The sequence below is a fragment of the Neocloeon triangulifer genome, unplaced genomic scaffold (assembly GCF_031216515.1).
Source record: "Neocloeon triangulifer isolate White Clay Creek 2 clone unplaced genomic scaffold, ASM3121651v1 ptg000012l, whole genome shotgun sequence".
Classification (NCBI taxonomy): Eukaryota; Metazoa; Arthropoda; class Insecta; order Ephemeroptera; family Baetidae; genus Neocloeon; species Neocloeon triangulifer.
In genome coordinates this window covers 6,106,248-6,134,148 of record NW_026775554.1, presented here as the reverse complement: position 1 = coordinate 6,134,148, position 27,901 = coordinate 6,106,248, and the positions used below count along the sequence as shown (strand labels likewise).

Below are 27,901 nucleotides of genomic sequence, written 5' to 3'. Positions count from 1 at the left end.
ATAAAAAAAAGTATTTTGAAGGAGTTTTTCAGCGCTCCTCTAATTTAAAGCAGGTTCATTTTATGAATTTTATTATAAACCTAATATTATATCTCCTTTTTCGCGGGTTAAAATGCCGAATCCTGCACTTGCGGCTTTCGTCTCAATATCTCTGCCAATCAGAGCGCTGAATAGAACGCAGCCCAAACGCAGCCGCTGAAAATGATCAGATGCTTGATCAGATGTTTCACAAAAATAAACAAAGTACAAAGTTGTGGCTTTTGGATCAAAAGAAAAGATATATTTTTAAACATTGTAGTTGATAATTATTATTGTTTAGTAAATTAAAATGCGTAGCGATCCGGCTAAGCTGAAGAGCGATTATAACAACCCATGTTTAAAGGTTATTTTCTTTCTAACTTTTGTCAAGAATTCTATTTTGATTAAAATTTTTGTCAAAAATTCCAGGAGCAGGAGTTGTCATTCAAATGTATGCACGATAATAATTTTGACAAAGATTCTTGTCAATTGGTGTTCAAAAACTACCAAGTCTGCAAAGAATTTTGGGTATGTTTCGTATTTTCTGAAAAAACATATGCATTTCAATCTAAATTTTTCTCGTAGAATAATATTGTCTCCGCAAGACGCAGAGCTGGAATAAGACCCTTAATGCCGCCACCTGAGGAGCGAGATCAAATAAGAGCAGAATATGTAGAAAATAGAAAATGGTGAGGATATAGGTTATTGTAAAAAAAATGTACAAATTTTCATTTTCATTAACATTTGGCGTCTTTCTATAAAACAGTTTAAATTTATTTGTTGGTCCTTCAAAATGTTTAAAAATCAATAGTAATAAAATAATAAACAAAATAAATCTGCTACAAATAGCAAAATTTTATTTTTCTGTTGAGTAGTACACAAACCAGTGGTGTTCCATTTTGTTTTCAAATAATATATATGGCCGTGTGCCAGAGACTTGCTCTGCACTGCAAAAATATTACATGTCCACAATTAACTTGTTCGTTTGATCGTGACTGCCACTTCGATAGACCAGAGCATACAGAGATAATTATTATTAGTATTTCGTTCCACAGCTTTTTGTACATGATCATGCAAATCTACTACGCGTTTGAATTTACAGAACTACTCAATTGATTATTAATTATGTTTATATACGATTTGCACATGGAAACATGCTGGCCTAATTTTACACATTTATTATATAATTTAAATCTCATACTACATATGTATGAAAAAAGCTGCGTGTGCACCCCGGCTTTTGGTAAAATATTTGACACAAAATGAGGTACAAATGGAAGCTGAAATTGCTAGACGCACTGCTGTTTTTTGTATGTCCATTGGTACAGTTAATTCTTCACTTAGTAGTAAAATGAGCATGTGTATACAGCGTTTTTAAATTCAATGGGCAACATTCATAAAGGGGTGAAAGACAGATTTTTACCCAGAGGTAATATATTCAAGTGTGGAACGAACGCTGATGATTGTTGCAAAAATTGACTCGTCCAAAATATCATTTCAATTTGAAAATCAAACTTTCTATCAAAATCTTGACTTGGCTATTGTAAGCAAACTTCCAAATTAATTATCCCTCATAATACCAACCCACGCATAGCTGATGTTGTGCTCTTTACAACAGAAGCAAGACTAGGAATGAAAAACACTTTTAAAATATTCGATGGAATCCAAAAGCGTTGCAAGAACTAACAATTAAAAACTAATATATGGTTACAGAAGCAATTCATGGTGATTAATTTCTTCTCTTACAGATAAAAGCAATAAAACTTGAACCCCACTGATATGATTTTAAAGGAGGAACGTAACCTCCTCCTTTGTACCTAGCTATTTGATTTTTGCTAAACCGCTCACAAATTTTGAGTAAATATATTCATTAAGACTTTTGAAAATTCTCAATTCATCCCGCACAGATCGTATTGGAAACTTTATGAAACCTAAAAGTCGTATGCTGGCAGAAATAGACTGTCGAGTTCTCTTTCGATCCAAGAAGTCAGACAGTGAAATTGAAATATTTGATCCACAGAGGTGGTGTCCGGAGGTAAATTAACACACTTGAAAGTAACTGACAACACAACTGCAACCCAAAGAACTGAGGAAAAGGTGACGAGTCGGATGAGGATTTTAGCATTTTGTGTTGTCCCACAGAAGTCAAGCCGACTTGTCCTTGATTCGGAAACACTCTATTTTGAAGTGATGGCACATTTCTTGCACCTGTTGATCACAAATTTTTTTAATAACATGACATACCAAAAAATTAAAACAAAAAATTACCACACAGGTGCCGTAGTGAATTTGAGTGATGGTGGCTAAAAAAGTTACTGCGTAAAGCAGGGGCAGCTCAAAAGCAGCAGCTGCAGGCACATAAACCAGCACTAGCACCATGATAGATAGAGGTGGGATGATCCAGTGCAGGGCTTCACACCTTGTGTTTGACATTTGCGAGACAATAAGTCGGCACTGAAAAAAATTCAAGATCAGTAAAAAAAAAATTAAACAATTCAAGCACCTCAAAATTTTTTTTTTTTAAATTTAAGTTCACAAACTTGGAGAAAACGGGGATTTTTTTTACTTTATCAAATTATATATTTTGTTCACTAAAGTGGAACCAGAAAAATCTTGCACATCGGTCATCTTTTTTTGCAAACAACATTTTTAACAATCTGCAATCACTAAGACTTTAGACTCTCTAAGACAAAACTTGAGAGATTCTTCTGGAAAATTCTCTTGATCTCTGACACTGCTTTTTTTTATTAGTACTTACACAGATATTAGAGAAGATGGTGCCCGTCATGAAATAAATGGCTCTCGGGTCAATTTCAATCACATTGTTCGGCGAATAGACCACCCAAAAGGAACACAGGCCCAGAAAGCCAACTACCGAGAAGCAGGGCCGGAATGCCTCCAAGGGCGTTCGCATTTTCCCTGTTTTGTCTCGATAAGATCTGTAAAGTATCTGAACATTAATATAAAATAAATAACAAGTGCAATTTTAAGTTTATTGCCTTCGACATGTGTTTAGACTTTTGAATTAATTATTTTATGAAAAAAAAAATGCAGTGACGATTGTTGTTTCCAGAAAATTTCACCAAAAAAGGAATACTTACAAATAGACATTGTACACGGAAACGGGTACATTGAAGAGAATTGCGCTGACGTAGAACACTAATTCAAACAATTGTCCACATGTCACACTGCCAAACACGTCAAAGTTCCAAATTGTGTGGCTATAAAATGCTGTCACTGTGAAGGTTGCCATGGTTGCCTGGAAATTACCCAAATTAAATCATGCTTTCTGTTTTTTCTTTTTCTTTTGTGCGAGTAAAATTCATACCAGCATTGAGGCGTCATAGCCCCACGGCAAGAAGAGAACGCCCGTGTTGTACTTCTCCCAGTGAGAGATGAAGAAGTTGAGGAAGATGTTCCAGAAACAAAAGTACATTCTGATAGGTGACACACTGTGATCGGTCCGGCCGAACGCCGAGTACATGCAGGTGACGATGAAGACGGTTGTGTAGGAGTCCAGGCCGTGGTCGAAGAGTTCCCCAAGGGGGCCACTCGTCTGAGTCCGTCGTGCTTGCTTACCATCGATTCCATCTGAAGAAAATGAAAATGGAATGTTTTACAAATATTTTGAATTCTTTATGAAAAATAAAAATAGCATAAAAATAATAAAATTAAATGATAATTTTCTTTAATTATTATAGGTAATATTGTCATCAACATACCTAACGTGTAAGCTAGGAACAGATTGAGGGCTGCCACTGCCCATAACCACCTGGGCAGGGGCGGCACTTCAGGATGGTCGGCGCTCGACGCGTAGAAATTGTAGTCGAGATACGAAAAAAGGAAAAAATTGAGGACTGTGAACAGGAATCCCACAAACGTCAGCAGATTTGGCGCCACCCATCTTGGACACAACTGCAAGCAAGAAAGTGAGAAATTAGTCAGTCCGTTTAAGGATCCGATTGCATTACCTTGACTACTGTGTTCCAAAACGGGTGCATCACATAAATACTCAGGGGACTGGTGTCTATCGAGCTGTACTGTAACATCAAGAAGAAAGCAATTTCTTTAAAAAAATTGATCTGATAATTCTACTAAATTATTCTTTTGTTTCTACGTATAAAGGTTTTTTTAGTTGTTGTTGGAACCTTTTTTACACTCGGGATGTTCAGTTCATTTTTTGATGAAATATAATCAGGCTTCCTCGGTGAAGATGAGCAACTTTATTGAACAATAAAGTTGCTCATCGTCACCAAGGAATTTATTTCATCAAAAAAATTAATTAACGTTTAAATGCAAGACAAATATCAATTAAAATCTGTTTTTTAGGTACTGTGTACTACACAGTAAAAATGTTTTAATTTTTTTTTAATCCTCTGTTTGTATTAAAAGTTAATTTCCATAATTAAAGACGCATAAATCTTAATCAACAGGACTTTGCTTTGTATTTTTCAGTTGCCTAGATTTTAGGAAATGCACTTAATTAAGGTTTAAAGGTCAATTTATTTGCAACTCAAATGTTTTTTTTTTTTTAGCAAAGTGACATGCCCTCAGAGAGAAAAAACTAGAAGGGTCTAGAGGGTCATCAAAAAGTGTCACGATCTTTTCCACGCGCGGTCCTCAGACCGATTGTGAGGTCACTCGCTAGATAACAAAGTCTCATTCATGCTGGCGAGACAAGCACAATTAATTACTACGGCCCGGCTTCGATTTTAATTTTTACCTAAGCTCTCTGTTCTCCACCTTCCTGGTCGCATTTTTAATTCAAAATTTTAGGAATCCTTAATTTGACCATTGAGAATCTATTGCAAAAGAAACAATTTCTGATTTCCCTTGTTGGAGTTTTCCACTAGTCTGCAGGAAGCAGTGTTGGTTGATGGTCTTTTAAAGGAATATTTTATTAGACCGCGGGTGGAAGAAACGCGAGCACATCAAGCCGACCACAAAGTTGAATAATTCATTGCCCTCGTTGTGTCATGAATAGAGCGATTAATCTACAATGTAACGCTTACTTCGATTGGAGCGCTTCAATCAAGAGAAATTAAATTATTCAATAAAAATCGACTATTGTTTTGAAACATTTAACAAATTATATTAGTTATAACAAAAAAAATTGGAATCATTTGGGATATAAGATGAGAGAATAAAATTAATTTTTATTTCATATCATTATAATGAAATTGCTATTATAATAGCAATTTTATGGCCAAATTGCAAAAATATAAAAACCTTAATGATTCGTTTTAATTTATAAATTAAATTAATTTTTACGTACAATTTTTAAAAATATATACCTATGATTTTTTTAACTTTTGGTAAATTTGTATTTATATGATAAAAGAAAAAATGGAATAAATAATTATGTAACTTTAAATCCAACTTAAAAATTCAGTTCGAAGTCATATAAATTTATTCTTTCAAAAAAAAAAAAATAAATTTGGATAGAACAGCGAGTTTTATAAAGACTAAAATATTTCAAATAAAATTTTTTTGGAACTTTCGTGTTTGGTAGATAAATCAACAGTAAAATGATTTTTTGTTCCAAATTCTATAAGAAAAAGCATCTGCATGAGTGTAAAGAGCAAATGGAAATTGAGGTAATAATTTAAAGTAAATTTGTTTTAATTTTTAATAATTTTTAAGTAACTGGAAAAAAGTAAATATGCAAATTTGATATTTTAAAATTATTTGAATAGAGTTAGATAATTATTTTTCACCAATGTAAGAATGAAAAACTGACAATGAGAGCTGCTTTTGGTGCGAAGAAAGACGAAAATAGAATATCTTCCGAAAGAGGCTCTAATGTCTTTATTCGGCTGAAAATAGCATCGCGTTTTGCACGGCTTCCTTTTTCATTAATCCACGAAGGCAAAGAGCTGCTGCTTTTTTCAAGCCCAACACAAAAAGTGCAACAAAGTAGCGAGACATTTAAAGAGGCACTCGTAGCGTTTTTCGTCTCAGCTCAAAATAGCCCTCGCCGACCACTTAGCGAGTGTGAATTACATTTGCTTAGTTAAAAAAAAGCTTACCCGCTCGCGGCTTTGTGGGTGCAATTTTTTTTAATAAAAATCCCAATCCACACAGCAAGCATTATAGAATTGCGTGCGGAAATTTAATGTGTCGTTCTTTTAATTAGAATAATGCAAATAGCCGACGAGCACTCCCATGAATGAAATTCATAATGTGAATATTCATGAGAATGACAGATGACATTTTTCTTTATTATAATTTTTTAGTGCAAATTTCGCTCAGTTTTAAAAACCACGCCCAGACGGTCGAACGAAACAAGCAACTAAAAAGACACACGTCTTAATCCCGGCCCAATTAAAGTGTTGATAACAGAAAGGGTTGCAAAATTAACCTTGTAGTGCTCGAAGCCGGAGAGTTGTTCCTTGGTGAGGTACTTCATGGTGGTGGTTTTGGCCCCTCGTCCACGCTGCCAATTTCGAAGAACACAAAACGCCTCAGTTCATCCTTTCCGCGCGGCGACCGAAACCAATTTTGCGTCACCTACCAGCAGAATGACGACAAAAGTGGCGTGATTCGGCGTCGGCAGTCGTTGGATTTGATGCTGCTCCTGCTGCTGCCTGAGGCCTGAAATCTGAATTATCCGTCCGCCGTACTAACACGGCTTGACGTCGCTATTTAGAAAACACATTAAAACCCGTAGGGCTCGACGAGCAGCCATATTGTTCGATCAAAACCTTAGATTTATTCGGAATTTTAATTTTAGCGGCTCTTTCTCGATCAAAGATGGCGGCCATTGCGATCTTTTTGTCGTTGTAGTTTCAAATCTGCAGGCTACACCCACTTTTAGCAGCAAAATGCTTCACCAGCCGGCTGCCAGATGACGCAAACAGGCAGACAAATTTTGCACTTTCGGTGACATTGAAAACATTGGGAAAACACACGTGTTTATGTGAGCAAATTTTAATTATATCCCTTTTTTATCTGTCTTTATTTGTTTTGTGTTTGCTAATTATTCTCCTTTTTGAGCAGATATGTACTCAACTTTAAATCTGTTTAGCTAAGGGAAAACAGCCATGTCGAAGAAAAGGGGGAAAATTCTTGGAAATCTGCAGAAAGAGTGGAAGCCGGTGCAAGTCGAAGAGCTATTCGTCGAAGGCACCAACTTTGATGGACTCATCGGCATTGAGGAGATGTCCGATTATGACATCGAAACCTTTAAAAGCAGCAAATCTAAAAATGAAAAAGTATTGTTTTCCAGCATCAAAGATTATTTTATTCCTTGTTTTAAATTATAAATCACAGAAGAGGGACAGCCTCAATAAGGTTGATCCGAGTGTCCGGAAGAGACCTCTAAACGACTCTACTGAAGAACAAGTGGCCGCGGCTGATGCTCCCAAAAAGAAGAAGAAACCAACGAAGAAGAAAAAGATTCAAGGATGGAGTGTCACCAGCGTGAATCTTGATGACAAGGAAGTTGATATGTCAGCATGGAACAATCTTTTTGTTCCCGAACCAGTTCTACAAGCGCTGAAGGAGAAAGGATTTGCAGAACCAACTAAAATTCAGGTCTGGAATCCTTGCTTGATTTGGAAGATTTTTAATCCCATATTTTTAACTGTATAGACAATGACCTTGCCACCTGCCATCGCAGGTCGAAGGGATATTTTGGGAGCTGCGGAGACGGGCAGTGGTAAAACTCTGGCCTTTGGAATTCCTGTAATCAGCAGAATTTTGGATTACAGAGATAAAGTTGCCAAAGGTCTGAAACAATTAAATTAAAAAGGGTTTTTTATGCCTATAATTCCCTAGGCATCATTGACGAAGAGGTTCTTGAGGAGTCGGAAAGTGAAGAGGAGGATCTCGAAGACGACGAAACTTTGGGATGTGTCAAGGTAGAGAAAACTAAAATTGAGGAGAAGGGCAAAAGGCCCATGGGAAAACTACACGCCCTTGTTTTAACCCCTACAAGAGAACTGGCAGTCCAAGTCAGGAATCATTTAGTTGCTGCTACCAAGTACTGCAATATAAGGGTATAAAATTTATATAAAATTGATTATTAAATGAAAATATTCAACTAGATTTCATAATTTCATAATTTTGCTTAATTTATCTTCAGGTGGAAATCATTGTCGGTGGCATGGCTCAGGAAAAGCAGGAAAGGGTGTTGAAAAAATGTCCTGAGATTGTGGTTGCAACTCCAGGTCGACTCTGGGAACTCATTAAAGAGGGAAATCCATTTTTGCAGCAAGTGGACCAACTGCCGTAAAATCACCAACCGTTTTTTTTTTTTTTTTTTTTTATTTAAAAAGTATTTTATTTTCTCTCAGGTGCTTGGTCATTGATGAAGCTGATCGAATGATGGAAAAGGGCCACTTCCAGGAGTTGCATGAGCTTGTCGAAAGAATGGAAAAGAACCAATCTGTTCGTCAAACTTTTGTCTTCTCGGCCACCCTGACCTTGGTCCATGACCCTCCAAAGCGTCTTACTATAAAAAAGAAAAAGGGACCCAAACAGCCTTTGAAACAAACCCCAGGACAAAAACTGAACCAGTTTATAACCATGCTGGGCTTGAAAAATCCAAAGGTAACATGAGATGATAATTTTAAAAATTGTTCTTATATTTTATAATATGGCAGGTCATTGATTTGACAGCAAAAGAAGGGACAGTTGAAAGCTTGACTGAGGCGTACATTCCCTGCCCTCTGGAGGAAAAAGATGCTCATTTGTATAACTTCCTCCGAAACCATCCCGGCCGAACTCTCGTCTTCCTGAACAGTGTCGCGTCAGTCCGCAGATTGGCAAATTTGTTCAGTTTACTGCAATGCCATCCAGTTGCTCTGCATGCTCAAATGCTCCAGAAGCAACGTCTGAAGAATTTGGAAAAGTTTGCTGCAAATCCTGCAGGGCTGCTTTTGGCAACTGATGTTGCTGCCAGGGGTTTAGACATTGTCGGTGTCCAACATGTTATTCATTATCACGTGCCGCGAACATCTGAAGTACTTTTGATTAATTATCTTTGAAAACTTAATTTTTCTTAAAATTTATGTTCTCAGAATTATGTGCACAGGAGTGGTCGTACGGCAAGAGCACAAAAAGAGGGCCTCACTGTTCTTTTTGTTGACTCAAAAGAAATGTCTGTCTTTCGGAGGTTATGCCAAACTTTGGGCAAAAGTATGTGTTCTTATAATTTCTTACTTCCAAAATATTTTATTTTGAATTTTTCATAGACGATGATTTACCCGAGTTTCCTATTGATAAACCTGTTTTCGATGAAGTCAGGAGAAGAGTTGAAATGGCCAAAGAGCTGGAACAATTGGATCACTCCCATCGGAGGAGCCAGTCTGAAGAAGGGTGGTTGAATAAAGCGGCCAAAGAATTGGATCTTCACTTTGATGAACACGACAAACTGTATCCTTTTAATAACTTTTTAAGATTTTGATTTAAAAGTTTTTTGGAAAAGTCCTCAACCTTTTGATCAGTCCCATAAGATCAGCTGTGGAACCAGGAGCAGCCAAAGCTCTGAAGACTAAAAAGAAAGCACTTGAGGCTGTGCTTAAACTGCCACTGGTGAGGGGCGCAGTTTCTGGAAAGTATCCCACTTCAAGTGGCAGTCTCGTGGTACCTTATTCCTCAGGTATGTGAAATCAGGATGAATCTCATATTATTTTTATTCGTCACAATATTTACTTAGGCAATACAGGAGAGGCTTTAGAACTGGTTAAATCCAGAAAGAAAGCTGCTAAAAATCTTGGCGAAGAGCTCGGCTTTAAGAAGAAGAGGCCAAAGTTCAAAAAGAAATCAGCCGCTAAGAAGGTGTAGAAATCAATAATAAAGGTATTTTAACGTTGGTCAGATTTGAATTGAGCCTTTTTATTGGCCGCAAGTTGGAATGTTGCACAACACAAAGAGCGTTGAAGCTACTTACACATAGCGATGAGAGACAATTTCAAGTCAAATATTATTATTATTTTTCCTTTGTACAATCACCCTACATGCTCTACATTCAATGTGCACAAAACAACTAATATTCGGGTTTGCAGAAAATTTCGATTGTGAAAATTTCTAATGCGAGTAAATTTGCACACAAAAAATTTTTGGCAAATTGAAGCTTATGTTGCACAGTTAAAAATTAAATTTAAAACCGGCAGGCGTAATTCAGCCTTTACGGGTTAAAATTTTATCGTTTAGTGGTCCAGCGTTTCATTGCATCCTCCCAGTCGGCCGCGCTCGCAGCTCCATTTTCTTTTTGGTTAATTTCCTCACGCTGACTTCTCAAAAGTGCCTTCAAATTTACATTACAATAGGTGATTGGATTTTAATTCAAATTCAAACCTACTTGCAAGTTTTGGCCAAATACATCAGTATCTTCATCATCATCAAAGTCATCCTATTATGAGATAAAAAATTTAAATTTCATAATTGATCAGTCTGCGGTATTTTACCTTGTTGTCACCAAAGTCGCCATTGTTTCCGTGGGTCCTGGCCTGGATCTCGGCCATGAGCTGCTCCTGCTGAAACCTTTTTTGCATCTCCTCTCTCCAGAGAACCGTGTTGCCATTGGCCGTTCGACTCAGAAACTCGTCCTGGTCTTCATCGTCAGCCTCAAAGTCTGCATTTGCAACAAAAGCACCAACCCTCACTTTTGAGCCGAAGTGGATACCAAATAGTCTGTTTTTTTCTTAAGCTTTTGCGTAAATAAAAATAACCAAAAGTATAATTTGCTCAAAGGGGAAATATTTTTATATTTCCTCCCCTTCCGCGGTGAAGATTAAATTGAAGCAGAGATTTGTTTGAATTGCGCCCACTGGCGATTTTTTAACAACACAGTGTGCCTAATTAGGAAAAGATTTTAAATATATTGCTAATAAATGTACTGACACATGCCTAGAAAGCGTCGCTCGTGTTTTTTAGTTGAGGCCTAATAATTTTTGTTCAATCTTTATTTAGTTGAGGCCTTCCTTGCTGATGGTGTATGCTGGTTACTTTTCTACTTGTAAGCGTCATTCATATTTAAATTAAAAAAGCATGCAGAAACCTTCGAATGCACTCTTTGGAGAAGGTTGTTGCAAAATGCAGAGGTATAAAAGAGAAACAAGAAAACACACAGGAAAGTTCAAACTCAATAAATATATATGTAATATTTGCAGCATATTTATATAAATTGTATAATATCAATTCTGGTCTATTGCCAAGTCTGTAGGTCAAAATAATACAACAATCAATCGGGAATCATACAAGTCCAGATAGAAAAAAATGCACTCGGCAGCGCTCTCTTGAAATTATTTTCACTTTCTTTGAGAGAGCGGCGGCGCTTCCATACAAAATAATAAAATCCAGATTTTTGTTCGAAATTCTCAGGTTAAATTTAATTGAACAACCAATGATAAAGAAGTAAGTCTTTGTATAAAAATAATAACACACAAAAAAGGAGAGAATCAATATTACACATGCTGATCAAAACCGACAATCAATTCAGTAAGGATTTTCATTGATCAATCTGAGCACTGTCCTACCTAATGGTTTTCTGATGCTCGGCCGTTTTGGCTCTTCGTCCTGATCTGACCCCTCTGTAATTAGAGACGACAAGAGTGTGTATAGGGAGTGATTAGGGGGACTTGATTTATTCACTGGTTTATACTTTTGCTCGAGCAGAGTGAATCGTATTTTTAGCTCGAGAGTTTCTAAAATCACGGTGCTATATTTTAATGAACGCCACTTGTACTTAAAAATTAGCACTACCAGTGCAGCTACCAATGTTTTGAGTTGTACTTTTCATTTGCTTTTTATTTTTAATGCAAGCCTCCATGATCATGATCATGTTCTAAGGAAGTTTGAAATTAATGACCACCTCTAGAGAATTTTCTCTCTGGAATTATGTCTTTCTCAGTCTTATTGATTTAAGATTTTAATTATTAATTTTACAACTTATGAAGGGTTTATTTAAAATAAAAATTAATCATAACGATGATGTATCTTTTAGAGCAGAGATGACTCCTGGCTCCTGGGATAAATCAGTTTAAAAAAACTATGAATTTACGGTGCTGCCAGAGTGCTATAAAAACTAGTTTTCTGATAAACTGTTTGCACAAACAGAAACGTCTCTTAAATGTAAAATTTTACCTCATTTTAATTTAATATAATGGAATATTTTTAACTATAATTTTGAAAAGAGATGCATTTAAGTGACGTTGACGTAGATTAGTAAAAATGGTGTTTAGTTAATCTTGCCGTCGTCTAACGGATTTGGGATTGATTTTATGAAATACATCACCTTTCGCCTGGAGTGGAGCTGCTTGATCTGCTGCCTAAGGGAAAGGGGTCAAAGGGGAAGCACACCACAGGCTGGTAGAAAAATATAATATGTAGAGTGGAAAAAGACGAGATTCGAACGTACATATATTTACGAACGGGGACAAAGACGGGGTTGAATGAACGAGAAAAATAAATCAAAATCACGTACCAAGAGGAGCAAAAAAGATATGTAGAAAAAAGACACGCACGGACAAAATCAAGGGAAACACGACAGGGACATTTTGGCAGCGCCTCACAAAGGCAGTCCATTGGGTGACAGGCTAAGAGTGGTTTCAGATTTTGGAAATTGGATTAAGTATGATCATCCAGTCATTCATTCAATCAATAAATTGAGAGTTAATTTTATATTAATTTTAGAGAAATCGTTCGAAGCTAATTTAAAACGGTGGAGGAATAAAAATTTGTACATTATCATTTTACAATATGTGATCGGTGTGTATGAGATGGTTTCGATCGGGCAAAATCAAGAGCTGATTGAGTAGTTTAAGTACTACATGCAAAATATAATACGTATGGTTATATGTATAGAGGTACAAAACATCAGCACTAAAGATTAATTGCTTCTGCAACTCCAACCACAAGGATGTGCTGGGAGTTTGACCTAGAATTTAGCTTTTCGGCAGCAGAGTTTGGACAGAATTCTTTTTCGTGAATAATTGTACCTTAAAATTAATTTGTATCATATATAAATCCTGCCCAAACTCTGGGCAAAAAGCTGCCAAAGCTCATCATAATAACTCTCTCTATGCTAGGACAACATATCCTTGAGCGACTCTCATTCGGCGGCCGAGGCAGCAAGAGCGGCCGAGGCCGTCTCGTGCTGCAGGGCCTCCGGTCTACTGCTTTTGACACTACCAGTCTGCTGAGGCTGCTGCTCATCCGCCTCACCTGAGTTGAGTTCCCTGACCAGAGTGGACATGGCGCAGGTGACTGAGTCGGCGGCCACCAGCAGGTCATTCCGGAGGCTGCGTTGAGGAGGTGGCGGACCCTGTTGGCCGCCAAAGGCGCTCCTCACGTCTCCCGCCAGCGAGTCGGCCATTCCGCCCGGAACAGAGTTGGCCATCGAGCTCATGGAACTGGACAGGCCTCCGGGTGTGACGGGGGCAGAACGAGAAGAGGAGGGCAGACTGCCCGTCATTGGCATGCTGCTGCTAGGAAGAGGAGGGGATTTTGTAGAGCGTGGTGAAGAATTTGGGGTCGATCGAGGAGAAGGCTGGTGGTTCTGAAATAAAACATTGTATGAATTTAATAAGAAATCAAACAGACGAGAGTTGTTTTACATTATATGAAACAAAAAAATTATTTATATATAAATTTTCAAAAAATTATTTTTACAAATGCTTAAATTACAAACGTTATTTTTCTACTTCAGACTAGAGATTTTAAGCAACTTATGCAATTGTACCTTTAACAGTTTCATAAGTCCCTCTAGTTGCACCATCAATTGCCTTCTTGAGTCCTGAAGTGCCGTCAGGTGGCCTTCCAGTTCACCCTTCCTCTGTCTAAGAGCCCTCAACTCGGCCATCAGAGCCGGGTTCTCCTCAGCACTGGCACTCATCCCGGCTGTTTCCAACTCCTGCTGTCTTCTGGTACAAAGTTCAAAGTACCCATAAGGAATTTATTCAACACACAAAACTGACAAAACGAACCTTAATCTTGCAATCTCCCTCATGATTTCTCGGTTCTTGGACTCGAGTTGCTGAATCAGCTCTCGTTGCGCCCTGCTAGTGTCGATACTGAGATTTGCTTCTGACGGCGCCCGATTCTGCAAAGATTGCATGTTAGAAAAGCCTCAAGCAACATCCGTTGACAAATAAAAAATAAAAAAACATGCACACTGACAAAAGGCACGGAGAAAATGAAATCTACGGCAAGCAGGGGGTGTTGGTGCCGATTGGGTTACTATGGTATATGTGCTTACGTACTATGAAATCGTGAAGAGGCATGATCCACTGAATGTGTTGCGACTTGAGAGAGACCAATTATGAATTAGTTTTGTGCGGAGAACACTTACAAAACATGTGCACACAATAATGATATTTTGAAATTTATTCTCTGCCCACAGACAAGCCAGAACGTTTGTGTGAGAGACTACGTGAGGTGCTAGTAGTGCCAAGGCGATTTACATTTTTATATTTATACAGCCCCAGCAAGAATGAAACTAGGGCTTTTTGATAAGTACTTACTGCAGAGCGCGCCTCAGCTGCGAGCCGAGCTGCATATCGGGCGATCAGTTTGTGCTCGTCGTCAAACCGCGCAGAGTCGAGGCTTGTTGTGTTGTATTTGCTGGGACTCGAACAGAGAGGACTGAAACTAAAGTTACACAATAATTTAGCAAAATCAACTTTTGATTTTTTTTTATTATTTTTTTTATCTTTGAATGAGGAATTTAATTTAAACATGCCAATATAAAATTGGATGTGGATATTAAAATTTTTAAATATTTTTATAATCTGCGATGCTACCTTCTGTGAGTTGATCTGCTGTCCATAGAACCAACATCAAAAGCACCGGAAAATGAAGACCCATCTGGAAAGCCATTGTGTGTGGGAAGAGGGGATGGAGGACTAAAGGATATTTGTTATTTAATAATTAATTTTCCATATTTTTAAAATTTGGGGGGAAGGGAATAAACTTACACAATGTGAGATAGATTTAAGGTTTTTTCCGGCTCATCTGGGAACCGTGGAATGTTGTTTCGGCCCTTTTCGGGGACGCATCTGAAGGACTTCCTTAGAGAATGACCAATTTGCTTGCTCGGGGACTTCTAGATCAAACAGTGTTATAATGGCCGCATCATTAATTAAATGAATTAAAAAATAAATGATATGAAAGTAAAAATCAATGGGAATATAACAATTATAAAAAAAAACTCACGTAAGTTGAATATTCTTTGACTTCGTGTTCGTTGGTGTGCTGGCCCGAAATTCTGCCTCTCCAAAAACACTCCTGGCACATGTTGTAGTTGTGGCATTTCTGGCACCGATATCTGAACCCGGTAAAGTTCTCCCGCTGACACGCATCACAAATCATTGGGTGAGCCACTGGAAACATTTTAGCATTTAGATTTGCTCTTGAATAGAGAGTAGGCCTCAGCAAGAGGCTTTCTCGACTGGGAGTGCCCAGACGCCCGCACTCGACTGACGCGCGGGGCGTCAATTCGGGGTCAACACTTAAAAGGCTTAAATTGCATTATTCCAACTTGAAAGTCTTCGCTTAAACCGACAAAGAAAGAAGCCTTGATCACAAATGAAGAGGAAGTGCAGCTCACCTTGTTCCACGCTGGCAAGTCTATGCAACAGGGGCAGCCAGACAAGACAGTGGGGTCCAGGGTCGGACATCATCACATCCATGAAATCGTTTACAGTCACCTTTGGCGCCTGTTAAATAATTCAAATTATCAAATGATTTATCTCAGGTTTTTATGACTACGGAGAAATAATTTTTGATAAATATAAAAAATACTCAACTGATGAAATCAAATAGTGATTTACTTTCATATTTGTAATTTTAGTAAAGAAGGCAGTAGATTAAAATAAAAAAATGATTTCATGAAAATTTTATTAATTAAATTTAAATAGAAAAGTTAAATTGGCAATAACTTTTCATCAATAAAATTTTATAATCATACATATTAATTACAAATTTCAATTACTTACACCGCTGAAAATTGAAGCTTCCAGCATGTCGGAATAGCTAAAAGAAGGCGACTCGTAGACAGCAGCTGGCAGCGCCAGCACCTCCTGCAAGTACTCGGAGAACCGCATCTGCAGCATGTGACCGTTGCCGTCGGAAATTTGCGAGAAAATATCTACAAGGAGAGCAAGTTGAGAGCAGCAGGTCGATACTTAATTAATTCCTTACATCGTAATTTATCCATCAATTTTCCGGCGCACATGCTGGCTAACGCAACCTTAATTGAGAAGACTCTGATGCGACCCACATTTTCCCTGCAATCAAGAATTAATTTCAGCATGCGTGTGTTGGAGGGATCGATTCTCATCTGCCGTTTTTTCTCCATTATAAATTTGAAGCTTACACAGAGTACGCTGCGAGGAGCCAGTTGAGCAAAAGCGACGAACACGCGTCGACCTGCACCTGTTGGGGCGCTGGCAGTCTCTTGTTCAAGTTGTGCAGCAGACTGGACAAAAGGGTCTCCAGCCGGGAAACGTTGACCTCCGCCTGAGGCTCCAAAGTGTTTAGGCCGTGCTCCCGAAAGGCTTCGATTACGTTCCAAATATCAATTATGTGCACTGGGAACAGCAGAAAAACATAAGTCGGTTTAAACTGATAAATTAAAAGAGTTATATAAGCTGTAAATTAGTGTAATTTGGTTGATTTATGAGCAACGTTTCGCCATAAAGAAATCATCCTGACAAGAGACATGAGTAGAAAATAAAAAATAAAAATAAAATCGCAATTCATTAAATCATTTTCATTAGAAATGTGTTACATTTTCCTACAATCAAATTTTTATAATAATAATCAAGAAAAATCAAATCCTTTATTAGTTATTAACCATATTTATTGTTATGGAAGTCTAAGGAATATAATAAATTTTTAATTTTTATCACAAATTTATAAAAAATGTTAGATTAGTGAAAAATATAATGCAAAAAAGATTCTGATATCTTTTTTTACTTTTAAATGTGTAGGTATTTGATTGAACTTTGTTCTAATATATTTTTTTAAGTCAAAACTGAAAAAAAGTTTTTAATTAACTCACGATTTGTTTTCTTTTGTACGTAGCGCAATTTGCAGGCGGTCCGGTATGACGAAAAGCGAATCATGTCCAGATTCTGGGCGCGCATCTCCTGGATGAGCTGCCGATGACCGGCGCAGATGCTCTCCACGGCGGCCACCTCGGCGGCCATTTCGGCCAGCCAAGCCTCGCTGTCTAACGCGTCCAGCCTGCAACGAAAGAATCGCAAAATTGAGCATCATCGAATGACCAAATTGGCAAGGGGAAAAAAGCCAAATCTGATCTCGTTTCCGGAGATAAACGACAAATCGGATATGGGATCAGAGCAAACAATGCGCGGGTGGCTGAGCGGCCTACTTTTCACTTTCTTTGACCAGTCGACCCGTAAATCGAGTGGGGTGGCCCAGGGGCAAACAAAGTTTGAGCGAGCGAGATCATTCAATTGACGCTTTCCTCTTCTTTTTTTGTTCTCCGGCAAATAGAATTTGGCTGCAAATGGGAGGCGAAAGAGCCCCTAGGCGAGTTGGCTGAAAAAATATATTCTGTCTGTCCGAGGAAAGGCGGAAATAGGAGCCAGAATAAATGCCTGCAGGGAATGGCTGATGAATATTCACAACGTTTAATGCCGTTCGCAATCAATAAAGAGGAGAGACAGAAATTGATTATGCAAATGGAACGGGCAAATATCCACCAAATTATTTTTAAATGTATCACGCGGTTTTCAAAAAATGATTTTATAGATTCTGCGATAAAATTGCGTTTCTAATGGAAAGGACAAGAAATAATAAATGCATCTATGCAACCTGCTCGACACATCTGTTCAGCGGTATGCATATCATTGAAATTGTATAATTATGTCATTACAGTGGTCGATTAAAATTATTATAAAATATATATTTATATTTATACCCTTTTAAATGATTACATCCTTTCATATTATGTAAGTAAAAGGAAGTTGAGGTTGGGAAATTAAATTATAAATAATTCATAAATTCTGCTTCTATGTCAAATAACAATTTTAGAACTTTCCCCCAGTCAGCCCAGATAAAAATTGATTTTTTTTTCGTTCATAGTTTGAATTGAATATTATGAATATTATGTATAAAAAACTTTCAAAATAACATAATTTAATTTTTATTCAATGCTGCCGCCAAGATTTTTCTAAAATGAGGAATTTTCATTTTCCAATAATTGACTATTGCATGATTGGATAGAAAAAATATAAAATTATTTTAATTTTAGCCCATAACGATATAATTAAGAGCAAATTAATAAATAATTTATAACTCTTTCTGTAGTTAATTTTCAATCGTAAATTGAATTTCCCCATTTGTCTTCATCTGTTAGTTGAGACCTTTCGATCTAAAGATTTGCTTTTCTGGCCATCGGTTGAGTCAAGTCGGGTGGGGTTTTAATACGAAACGGCTTAGCAGGGCATGTTTGTATGTGTTAGGCGGTGGTAATCTGCGCGTCCCCTGCCATTTCAGCGACCGCATTGCACGGCAACTTTTTGCGTACCGACCATTCGACCGCACTTTTTAATAAAGTTTTGAAAATAAATGGCCGTCGGCGGCGGCTGCTGTTGGACGGGAATGACTCACGCAATTTCTGCACCGCAAACTTGAGCGATTAATCAGAGCAGAGCAGAGTGTGTCTCTGGCAAATTGCTTTTGAAAATATAATTACCAAATTACGCGAGCGCGCAATTTGGACGGAAAGCCATCTCGTTAAATATTAAAAGGGGGGTTGTGTACCGAGGGCCATCAATTATTTTAAGGGAAAGGTTCCATGTGCACGAGAAAAACATCTAAATATTTCGTTTAGTCAAAAAACTTTGAAGATTCTAAATTTTTAATTCCATTATTCTCTGTCAAAAGTTTCCCAAGAGAGGAAAACTCCCACAGAAGTAAAATATTTCTTCCTTAGAACAAAGTGTCTCCATTAATATTTGTTTAAAAAAATTTGACTTGTACATGTATCATCGTTTTTAGAAAATATACATAAAAATTTTATAAAATGCTACAACAAATGTTGGGATTGCTATTTTGTGAAGCTTAAATTATGGTATTTAAAGTACAAACTACGAAGTTTTTAGCCAAATGAGGTAAACAAATTTTGAAACAAAATTTGTGTAAATTATTAAATAATAATCATGAACTTGTACCTTGAAATTTCCCTGCTTTTTTGGGCAAAATTATAAGAAAATCTTGTTACATTTTTCAACACTTTGAATTTTAAACGTGCTTTCATGCATTAATAGATCGTTACATAGTACATTTTTCTTGTGTGCAAAAGTTTTGATCCGGTTGATTCACGAAATGAAATTTTGTTCTTTACATTTATCAAGAAAATAATCTAATTTTCTAGCGTAATTTTACAGATGCAAGTGGATGCAAGGAAAGTTGTTAATTTTATATCAGCTTTTTTCAAAATATTTCAAAAATTTATTCAATCTGTTACCTAATTGGAAAAAAAAAATTTTTGCCCAGCCCGAAATTTCTAAAAAAAAAAAAAAAATAGTGTCCGTAACACAAACCCGTAAGTTTAGTCCCTCGAGACATCCCCCTTGTCCTTCCTATTTGACCCGACTCAGTTTCATTTTCAGAAATGGCGTCGTGCTTTTAAACTAATTTGATTAATTATGCTTTGGAGAGTGAAATGGTAGCGGGCTTGATTTTGGAGGAGTTGCGGACCGAACGAGAGAGTGATGAAACCTGCGTCTGCCGCTTATTAATCATTCATTCAGCAGCGAGACGATGTTGGCGTGTAATAAGCGCGATCCGCTGAAAACATAAAGTAATGCGAGACTCGGCACGACAACCGGCTGACACACATCACATCACCAGATTTCTGCTGCGTTCAACCGTGTGCCCCGTAGACGCTTTCGGGCTTGATCTTTCTTTACCGCACTGAATTCAAAGATCAGTTGAATATTAAAGTTGATTCTGTAACCTTCTCAACTTCCTCCGAGTCGGAAGAAATGTACTTATTTAAAAGTAAAAAATTTTGGATCATTGAAAAGCTTGATTTTAATTATATTTTTTTTTTTAATTAAAAATTTCCTTCAAGAGTCTGATGTCAAAAAATTTTGAAACAGCTGAAGTTCTTCTAACAAGATCTTATGCATTTGACTTTGATTTTTGCATCTAATGAGTGACATAAGAGCTAAATATTTTATTACATTTTGAAGTATTGAAATGAAATATGAAATAAAAAATAAAATTAATTAGAAAGAGAAAGAGACAGAATGAAAAAATAAATCTATAAAAAAATATTGAAAAATTTACCAGAGAAGGTTTCTATTGTGATACAAAACAAAATAAACTCGACAAGCATTCGGATAAAGAAAACACGGTTGTCGTCGTTTGTCCCCCTTAGCCAGAAGACAAATAAATACACACACGAGCAATCACATTCCATCACTCAGTTGACATTTGACCTACAAAACTACGGCGGGGCTGCATTATTGAGACAGAGGGCGGCGGACTGCGCGAACATAATAATAAAAAACCATGAGCGGCCTATTTATGACTCGAGTGGCCTTTATTTAACCAAGACCTCTCTCGGGCGCGGACCTATTTTTTATTTTTATTGCAAGCCCTTTTCCAGATTTCTTTTTTTTTTCATTATTATTCGCACACACCTTTGGCGGCGAAATCGAGCTTGACGCAGGTTCGACGGCAGCTTTTTCACTCGCATGCACCCACTCGTAGTCGGGGGTGATCAATACGCGGCCAAGTGAGCGCCGCCCACCCACCCACCCCACATGTTAACAACCCCTCTAATGTGCGCGTTCGCTGCTGTGCCACTTTTCTGCACACGCAAATGCCGCGCTAATTTCATCGCCACCGTTTGCAATTCCGCCGGATGAGAAAGGAAAACCGACATTCAAGTTACTATTTCACGCTATATTTGAAACAATTAACTCGCTGTCTCTTTTGAATGAGGATTTATTGGTATGAAAATAATTGTGTGCCTTGATTATTGCAAAGGGCGTTCTTAGATGGATTTTTTGTTTTTAAAGATGAATAAATGAATTTTGAAAAATCAAGAAACAAAACAATTTTTGGTTTAAAATACTCAGGATTTTGAAATCATCTATAAATTCGTGGAATTTCTTAAATTTAATTTAATTTAAAATTTAATTAGAGAGATTTTAAAAAGAAATTTTTTGCTTTTTTCTTTACACCAAAACAGCTGTAATTTTATTTTGCTTCACCAAAACGATTCTTATTTTAAATGAGGCCACATTATTTATTATAACGCATAATTTTAATATGCATTGCTTAATTCAAGTAATTTTTCATATCGAATTTAAATACAACAATTTTGGTATGAAAATCTCTGAATTTATTTATTCAACACAAAAGATTCATGTTTCATAAAAAAAACTTTAATAATAATCTAGAATTTTCATTCCATATTATATTAATGCAGTTTCATCTGTTGCTTCCAATTATCAGCTTAACAGCCTAGCAAACGACACAATAAAGTTTCAGAACAAAGTATGCTAAGGTTTACGGCGGGACATTACAAAGTTGCCATTCACAAACTTGTTACTAGCTTTTCTCAATTTTAACAATGTTGATCGTGAAAGTTCACATTAATTTTCACAAATTTCCACAGACGGATTATCATCTTTCTATGTCTTTATTTTTTATCATTTTATTACCCCGTTTTAAAATTTTCAATACTTTTGTTTGTACATTTTGACAAACGGTCTTTTTTCCGTGCTAAATTAGCAGAGAAAAATTGCCCGTGGAGGTAAAATTGAATTCTGTTTGAGTTGGGAAATTAAATGGCGCGGTATGACAGGGGTGGGTGGTAATTGGATTTGGCATGCACCACCGCTGCAAGCGCTCTTTTCACGAGTTGAATTATTAATTAATCGCCAGCTGCCCGCCGCCGCCAACCGTTTCGTTTAATTAAAATTGGCCGCATCGGCAAAAAAGAAAAAAAGGGACGTTCGTATTTCTCCAGCTTTTTTTATTTTTGTTTTCGAGGCGTAAATCTTGCCAGCGAGTTGGCATGCCGAGTTGGCCGCTGCAGATCAAAGAGAGTCAATTAGTTTGACTGCCTCGAGCCGACTGACTCGCAGCCTGTTGGTCCCCCTTTTCTTTCTCTCTCGGGTGGAAATTTAATGTCTTCTCGTTTTGATGCGACCAGGTAGGAGGATTTTAAATTGCTTTTGTTTAACGCTTTTTGTTCCAGAAGCGAGGGTGATTTTTGCGCCGGAGGGAGAAAAAGTGAAAGTATGAAAAATTGCTTTGTTTGTTTGAGATGAAAGGGAGGGTCGTGCCGGTTGCATAATCTCGCGAATTTGTCTTTCTTCCTTTTGCTGGAAACCTCTTTTCCCTTGTTTATTCCGAAAAAGCCATCAATTTCAATATTTCCAACAAAAGTTGCTGGTCTGTCCATCAGGAGAGATAAGAGCCGGGGATAAAAAATTGCCTGTTGTGCGGTGCTTATTGAGGTTTGAGCACAATGGAAATGAATAAGGGAGGAACGGACCAACAACGGGCGGGCAAAGCAAGCAGTGTTGATGCCGTCGACGTGCCGCAATTTCCAAACAGGCGTGATGGATTGGCAAAGCTGCCGGCGTACCTTGCGAACAACAGCGGAGCAAGCCACGAATGAAGCCTGTTTGCAACATATCACGTTACCTAGGAAGCAAAATTTCACTACTTATATTTATTATTTTCTTATGAATCTGAAATTTGTCTTAATTTTAATGCGCCATAATTTTTTATTCATTTACTCAATTGTTTCAATGTTAATATTATTAAACTATTTTTTCTGAATTAAAAAAAATGCTTTATTTATTTAAGATTTTAAGTTAATAATTAAAAAAAAAATTGTTACTACAAAAGGTTTCTATAAATTATAAAAATCACCATGTAATTACTTATGTTTGATTTTTTTTAACTCGTTTTTCTTTGGCAACAGTTTGGCAAGTTAATTATTTTTTGTGAATGATAAATTATTTTATTTTCACTATGAAATTATCATTCAAATGTTATTCAATTGAACTCACAGTCAAATAAGTTTTTACTTATTTTTAATTTAAGCATATTCAATTTTCATTCACAGCAAATATTATTTTTTTGTCATATCAATCAATTCTATAGATTTATAAATGTGTAAATTAAAGAATTAAATTATTTATTATTGATTTTTGGGGAAAATAAAACAGCAACAAAAAACGCCCTTCCTGTCAAAATATTAATTCACCTTTTTTAAGGATTTTCCTCTCCTCCATCCCTAAAGCACCTTTGTCCTATTTGGTTTCCACCAACCTTTTCTTCTTTTTCTCGGCTGCAAAAGGCCCATTAAGCAAAGTGATTCTACCGGCGTCCCTCAAAGTAGCCATTTTCTGTAATTAACTTGAGGGCTGTTTGGCCATTTCAAAGCACGTGCTGCAATTCGCGCTGGGCACAGCACAATAATTCGCCTTTGCAGTCGTCACGGGCCCGAATTACAGTGTAATTGCACGTGCATTAGGAAAAACGTACGTTGACATCAGGCGGCATTATTTGCGGGAAAGCTTTTGCGCTTTGTCGGCAGAACGTGAATGAATAATGTATTTGCGAGCACTCTGGAAGAAAGAGAGCACGAGAGTGAAAAATTGCTTCGGTTGCATTCTCAAAGGATTACAAGTGTAATAATTCAAAAGGGCAGCCCGACTGACCCAGGTCTGCAGTGTTGAACCTTGTGTTCTGTTCGCCTGAGTGGAGAAAAAGCACTGCAAAGTTCTTTTTCTGCTTCTAATTTGAAGAAGTAGTTTTCCATTAAGTGACAGTGTTTCATTCAGGAGAGATCTTCATTTGAAAAACACGTGTTTTAACAAAGTTGAATTTTTGTGGAAGTAGCAATAAAAATGTTTAAAACCAAAATTTTCTAATATTGATTCGCTTTTTTCATGAGCATTTATGAGTACAGAGATATAAAACTGCATCAATGATAATTTTGGCTCTCTAAAATTTTGATGTAAATTTACTTAATTCCATTTATTTCATGCAACAAAATATCATTAGCTTCCTTTGTATTTGTGTAATTTAAATTTTAATAATTATTTCTGAGTTAATTTTTAACATTTTTCGTTTCCGACAATATTGATTTTAATGATCTGAAGAAAAAAATCACTTGATCTTTATATACAACCGAAAATCAAAGGAAAGTTGGAACCAGTTGGAACTAAACGAAAAGCAGCTTTTTATGGCGATCTCGCGTATTTTGATGTTTTCCGGTACATTCTAAAAGAGTTTTGAATTTTTATCGATTATGACCGACGCAAAAGTCGTGGTGTGTCGAATGAAAAGGACTTTATTGAGAGGCCGTGCGCTTCGATTAAACGAGCTGCTCGCCCAACGCGAAAAAACAGCAGTCATCCATAAAAGCTGTCGCACTTTATTGGCCATCGAGTGTGAAACGCGGGCGTGTAAATTTTTTATTGTCGCTCTTATCTAGCGATACACGTGTGTGTTTTCCGAGCACATACAGACGTGGCAAATTAAAAACGGCCAAAATAAAAATGAAAAAAAAAATGCGACCAGTGAACACTCGGATTTGCATGTTGTTGTGTGGAGGACGCTTGAAAATATCAGAGGCGAAATGCCAAATTGGCAAGCGGCCGCGCCGATTCTACAATTCACCCCGAATTTCCAGCTTCGGTCATCGTATTTGCCCGTCAATTTTTGGCTGGCTGATTGCTGACTCGGCAGATGGGCAGAGATTAACCTCAAAAGTCATGGCCACGTGCAAGTTACAATTTAAAATATTCACACGTCAAATATTCATATGACATACTTTTTATTGTAATTGGGTTTATTATGGTTTTTTATTTTCAAATATTAGGAAAAAATTAAAATTTTACAGTTCATCATTTTTTTTATTGCATCAACAGGATTTTAAGTAAAATATGTATACAATAATAATAGAAAAATAACTTCGAATTTTTTTTATATAATTATTGCATTCTAGCACATAATTTTATATATTTAACTTATACAAATTGCAGAGTTTTGACAGACAAGCATAAATATTTATTTAAAAGACGATTTAATTTATATAATTGCATGATATTTTTTAAAGCTGCTAAATTATAAATATTTCTGTTCGTTTCTAATAAATTTTAGATAAAGTTTAGGAATTTCAAATGGCTCTGGAACAGCAAAGCAAACGCGAATTAATTATTCAGCAGCTTAATTCTGCAAACAGATGGAACAAACCGCTTTAATTTAGCGAGAGACGCAAAAGGGCGCATTCATTAGGCTGGCAGCGCGCGCCCTACGTGTGTAATACCCTCAAACAGAGGTCGTCCGGCGCCGACATGAATAATAAGTACGCGCGATGCAGATTATTATTTATTTGCAACTGAAGCTCCCAAACGACAAGCGGATTAATGGCGCACGTCATCATCAAACTCTAGCAAATTCTGAGTGCGATTTCCTCCAAGAGCCATTAAAACGGTTCGCCTCGCTGATTGCACCGACTGCAAAAACGCGGCAAGCTTTTCTAAAAACGCTCGCTTGTGACAATTTTTTCAACGGCCTGAAGATGAGGTAAAGATTACGGTTCAAAATTTTAACACAAAATTAGAAATTTTTTAAAATATTATAATTTCAAGATCTTTTTTATAAATTCTCCTCAAAAATTTGGCATAACCTTAAAATTTAAATTTATAATACTTCATTAAAAAAAAAATAGTGACTCACAATTGATAAAAATGGAAATTTAATTCCAAGCAAAATGTTTTATGCTTATGTAATAAAAAAATGTTATATTTTTTAAAGAATATCTTTAAAAAAGAAAATTCTTGAATATATTTCTGTCCCTGAAATCATATTGTATCAATATTTTTATTTTACCTCTTAAATAAAAATTTTTGGCATAGAGTAAAAGTCATATTGTTATGAAAAACACGATGTGTATTTTGTTTCCAATTCCAACTGATACTGCAGCGAGGCGTGTGTTTAGCGCCAATTTATTTTTATTTACGACGTGGAGGAAAAGCAATTTTGCGTCCGGAAATAGAGCCATCACCACCTTGGCCTCGATGATTGGACTTCTCTTGTCCCCAGGCAGCCATTTATTCATAAATTGCCGAGCAAATTGATAAAAAGCATACATGCGCGCTCCACCATGATTAATATTTACGAGGGCGTCTTTTGTCATTAGCTGCAGTAAATCACGCGAAGAGATAACCCTCCCCTGCTCTAACCAACACACATTCCGTTCCGTATATTCATTTTCCCTACGACTGCGAGAACAAATATACCCCTTGGCTCTGCGGATTTATGCAGCCGAGCGAAGCACGCCGGCTCAACCGGTTGCATAACTCCCGCGAGAACGGAATCGGAACTGGAATGGACGTTTGTCGCTCGGGATGGAACTATCCGGTCGTTCTTTCGCACCGATAACGTCCAAGGGAATTGCATCTCGAATGCAGATCGGATTGCGATTTGCTCGTTGGCTTCAGCGGCATTGTGCACTGGCCATTCATGTGTCCCGTTCTTTTTCATGTATAAAAGTAGGACGAATCACAATTTCAGGTTGGGTTTGCAACAAAAATCAACTGTATTTTATGATAATTGGTATAATAATAATAAATATCACCCTTATGAACAAAATTAATTCTCTTTATTTTCATCAAAACTTTGAAGTTAAACTAATTTACTCTGATTTATTTTCCAGTGTAAAGAAAAACTATAGAATATGGAAAAATATAATTAAAATTTTAATAAGCGGTATTTAAAACATTTGATTTGAGCAATTAAATGCCGAAAACTTTCTGATTAAATGGATTCATAGAACATAATTATAAAGTATAACTATGGAAGGAAGATAAATTACTGGCAACTTTTACCAAAATTTAGACATTACAAAGGATCATTGACTTGATGAAGCATCTAATTAACTTTTCATTGATGGCAAAAATAAAAATAAATCATTTTCATGACGAGGAAAAATTTATTTCAATTGAAAATTGCTGCTTTAATTGCAAAACAATTTTATGCTTCGAGGATGAAACGACCTTGCATTAGATATTTCAATGACTTCCTTTGTCATTTCAGATACAATCATCTGAGAATTGAACTTTTTGTTCTGCTGGCTCTTGTCGTGCAAACAAAAGTTCACAAGAAACTGATAAACCCCCATGAGAGTACTCTTGAACGTCTATTACGAGCGAGAAACGCTGTCTTTGCTGACAGCTCGTTATTTACTGAGCAGCCCAATAATCAGCGCGCGCTGATGATAAAAATGCACGAGATTGCACCGAGAGTCGCTCGATGCTCCCCCTTGGGCTGACCTAGTTCGCCGCAGGGCGGAATAAGAAAGAAGACGGAGTGCGGTTCATGCAAATGACAAGAGATGCAAATTTCAAACTCGAAATGCGACCGTGTCGCGGCGCAAAGTACCAAGTTGGGCATAAATATTTATCGCCGGGAGAAAGAGTGCAACAGCCGCGCGCTGCAATTAGTCGGAGCAAATTGACGCGCCGCCGCGAGACTTTGATGTCTTTAGGAAAAAGCAGAAGACGCCAGCCAGGCTTTTCACTAACGGCAAAAGCGACCTAGTTGATGAAAGCATTAGATTTTACATCGAGTGAGCTTTAATTTTGCTTGGATATTCATAAGAGAGTGCAATTTCTTTCAATAATTGTGCTCTACTTCTGCATATGGAGATGAGGTTTTGATTCAATTCAAAGGAGATTTTGCTTCACGTCAGACATTCATTAAATAAAAGTGGTTGTCAACTTTTAATCATTTCAAAAGGCGTCTCAATGTTACAATGTACGAGAAATGATTTAGATTCCGAAGGGCCGTGTTTTAATTTGGAAAACCTCTGATGTTATTTTTAATATCCATTATTCTGGGAAACAGCGTTTGTAAAATAAGC

The 27,901-nt window shown here is 36.9% G+C and overlaps 3 protein-coding genes across 8 annotated transcripts in view; 1 reads left to right on the top strand and 2 right to left on the bottom strand.

Annotated features, from left to right (window-relative positions):
* Positions 1 to 851: 851 nt before the first annotated feature.
* LOC132197976 (ethanolaminephosphotransferase 1-like) lies at positions 852 to 6,648 on the bottom strand. The gene is made up of 8 exons (XM_059621621.1): positions 6,380 to 6,648; positions 3,990 to 4,058; positions 3,741 to 3,933; positions 3,347 to 3,609; positions 3,120 to 3,277; positions 2,777 to 2,957; positions 2,287 to 2,472; positions 852 to 2,226 (listed from the first exon to the last, which is right to left on the bottom strand). Exons 1-8 carry the CDS (start codon positions 6,425 to 6,427, stop codon positions 2,164 to 2,166), a joined length of 1,161 nt encoding a protein of 386 aa, XP_059477604.1. The 5' UTR covers positions 6,428 to 6,648; the 3' UTR covers positions 852 to 2,163.
* A 145-nt stretch (positions 6,649 to 6,793) lies between these two features.
* On the top strand, positions 6,794 to 9,859 carry LOC132197974 (ATP-dependent RNA helicase DDX24). 2 transcript variants are annotated; one of them, XM_059621619.1, is made up of 12 exons: positions 6,794 to 6,937; positions 7,046 to 7,232; positions 7,291 to 7,554; positions 7,612 to 7,747; positions 7,798 to 8,018; positions 8,105 to 8,250; positions 8,316 to 8,571; positions 8,625 to 8,984; positions 9,042 to 9,159; positions 9,216 to 9,396; positions 9,468 to 9,622; positions 9,680 to 9,859. In XM_059621619.1, exons 2-12 carry the CDS (start codon positions 7,062 to 7,064, stop codon positions 9,805 to 9,807), a joined length of 2,136 nt encoding a protein of 711 aa, XP_059477602.1. In that variant the 5' UTR covers positions 6,794 to 6,937; positions 7,046 to 7,061; the 3' UTR covers positions 9,808 to 9,859. The 2 variants fall into 2 exon arrangements, with proteins under 2 accessions (XP_059477602.1, XP_059477600.1); XM_059621617.1 differs by having other exon boundaries at positions 6,801 to 6,937; positions 7,018 to 7,232; positions 9,680 to 9,858.
* LOC132197972 (dystrobrevin beta-like) overlaps positions 9,819 to 27,901 on the bottom strand; it is a 34,006-nt gene continuing 15,923 nt past the window's right edge. Inside the window, exons 2-17 of one of the 5 annotated variants that reach the window (XM_059621613.1) lie at positions 17,027 to 17,211; positions 16,340 to 16,553; positions 16,165 to 16,250; positions 15,960 to 16,111; positions 15,572 to 15,680; positions 15,178 to 15,344; positions 14,940 to 15,067; positions 14,766 to 14,867; positions 14,487 to 14,613; positions 13,950 to 14,065; positions 13,706 to 13,886; positions 13,189 to 13,522; positions 11,502 to 11,555; positions 10,431 to 10,597; positions 10,325 to 10,375; positions 9,819 to 10,270 (exon numbers count right to left, since the gene is read on the bottom strand). In XM_059621613.1, the coding sequence (XP_059477596.1) occupies positions 10,166 to 10,270; positions 10,325 to 10,375; positions 10,431 to 10,597; positions 11,502 to 11,555; positions 13,189 to 13,522; positions 13,706 to 13,886; positions 13,950 to 14,065; positions 14,487 to 14,613; positions 14,766 to 14,867; positions 14,940 to 15,067; positions 15,178 to 15,344; positions 15,572 to 15,680; positions 15,960 to 16,111; positions 16,165 to 16,250; positions 16,340 to 16,553; positions 17,027 to 17,174 (2,241 nt within the window). In that variant the 5' untranslated portion in view covers positions 17,175 to 17,211 and the 3' untranslated portion in view covers positions 9,819 to 10,165. The remainder of the gene's footprint in view (positions 10,271 to 10,324; positions 10,376 to 10,430; positions 10,598 to 11,501; positions 11,556 to 13,188; positions 13,523 to 13,705; positions 13,887 to 13,949; positions 14,066 to 14,486; positions 14,614 to 14,765; positions 14,868 to 14,939; positions 15,068 to 15,177; positions 15,345 to 15,571; positions 15,681 to 15,959; positions 16,112 to 16,164; positions 16,251 to 16,339; positions 16,554 to 17,026; positions 17,212 to 27,901) is intronic. The other 4 variants (XM_059621612.1, XM_059621615.1, XM_059621614.1 and 1 more) reach the window with 4 other exon arrangements.

Bases quoted from the DNA above. Each gene is read 5' to 3' on its own strand.
- LOC132197974 (XM_059621619.1), top strand. From the start codon at position 7,062: ATGTCGAAGAAAAGGGGGAAAATTCTTGGAAATCTGCAGAAAGAGTGG. The intron at 7,233-7,290 runs GTATTGTTTTCC...TATAAATCACAG, and splicing joins GCAAATCTAAAAATGAAAAA to AAGAGGGACAGCCTCAATAA. The intron at 7,555-7,611 runs GTCTGGAATCCT...TTAACTGTATAG, and splicing joins CAGAACCAACTAAAATTCAG to ACAATGACCTTGCCACCTGC.
- LOC132197976 (XM_059621621.1), bottom strand. From the start codon at position 6,427: ATGAAGTACCTCACCAAGGAACAACTCTCCGGCTTCGAGCACTACAAG. The intron at 3,934-3,989 runs GTAATGCAATCG...TCTTGCTTGCAG, and splicing joins TTTGGAACACAGTAGTCAAG to TTGTGTCCAAGATGGGTGGC. The intron at 2,958-3,119 runs GTAAGTATTCCT...GATACTTTACAG, and splicing joins TCCGTGTACAATGTCTATTT to ATCTTATCGAGACAAAACAG.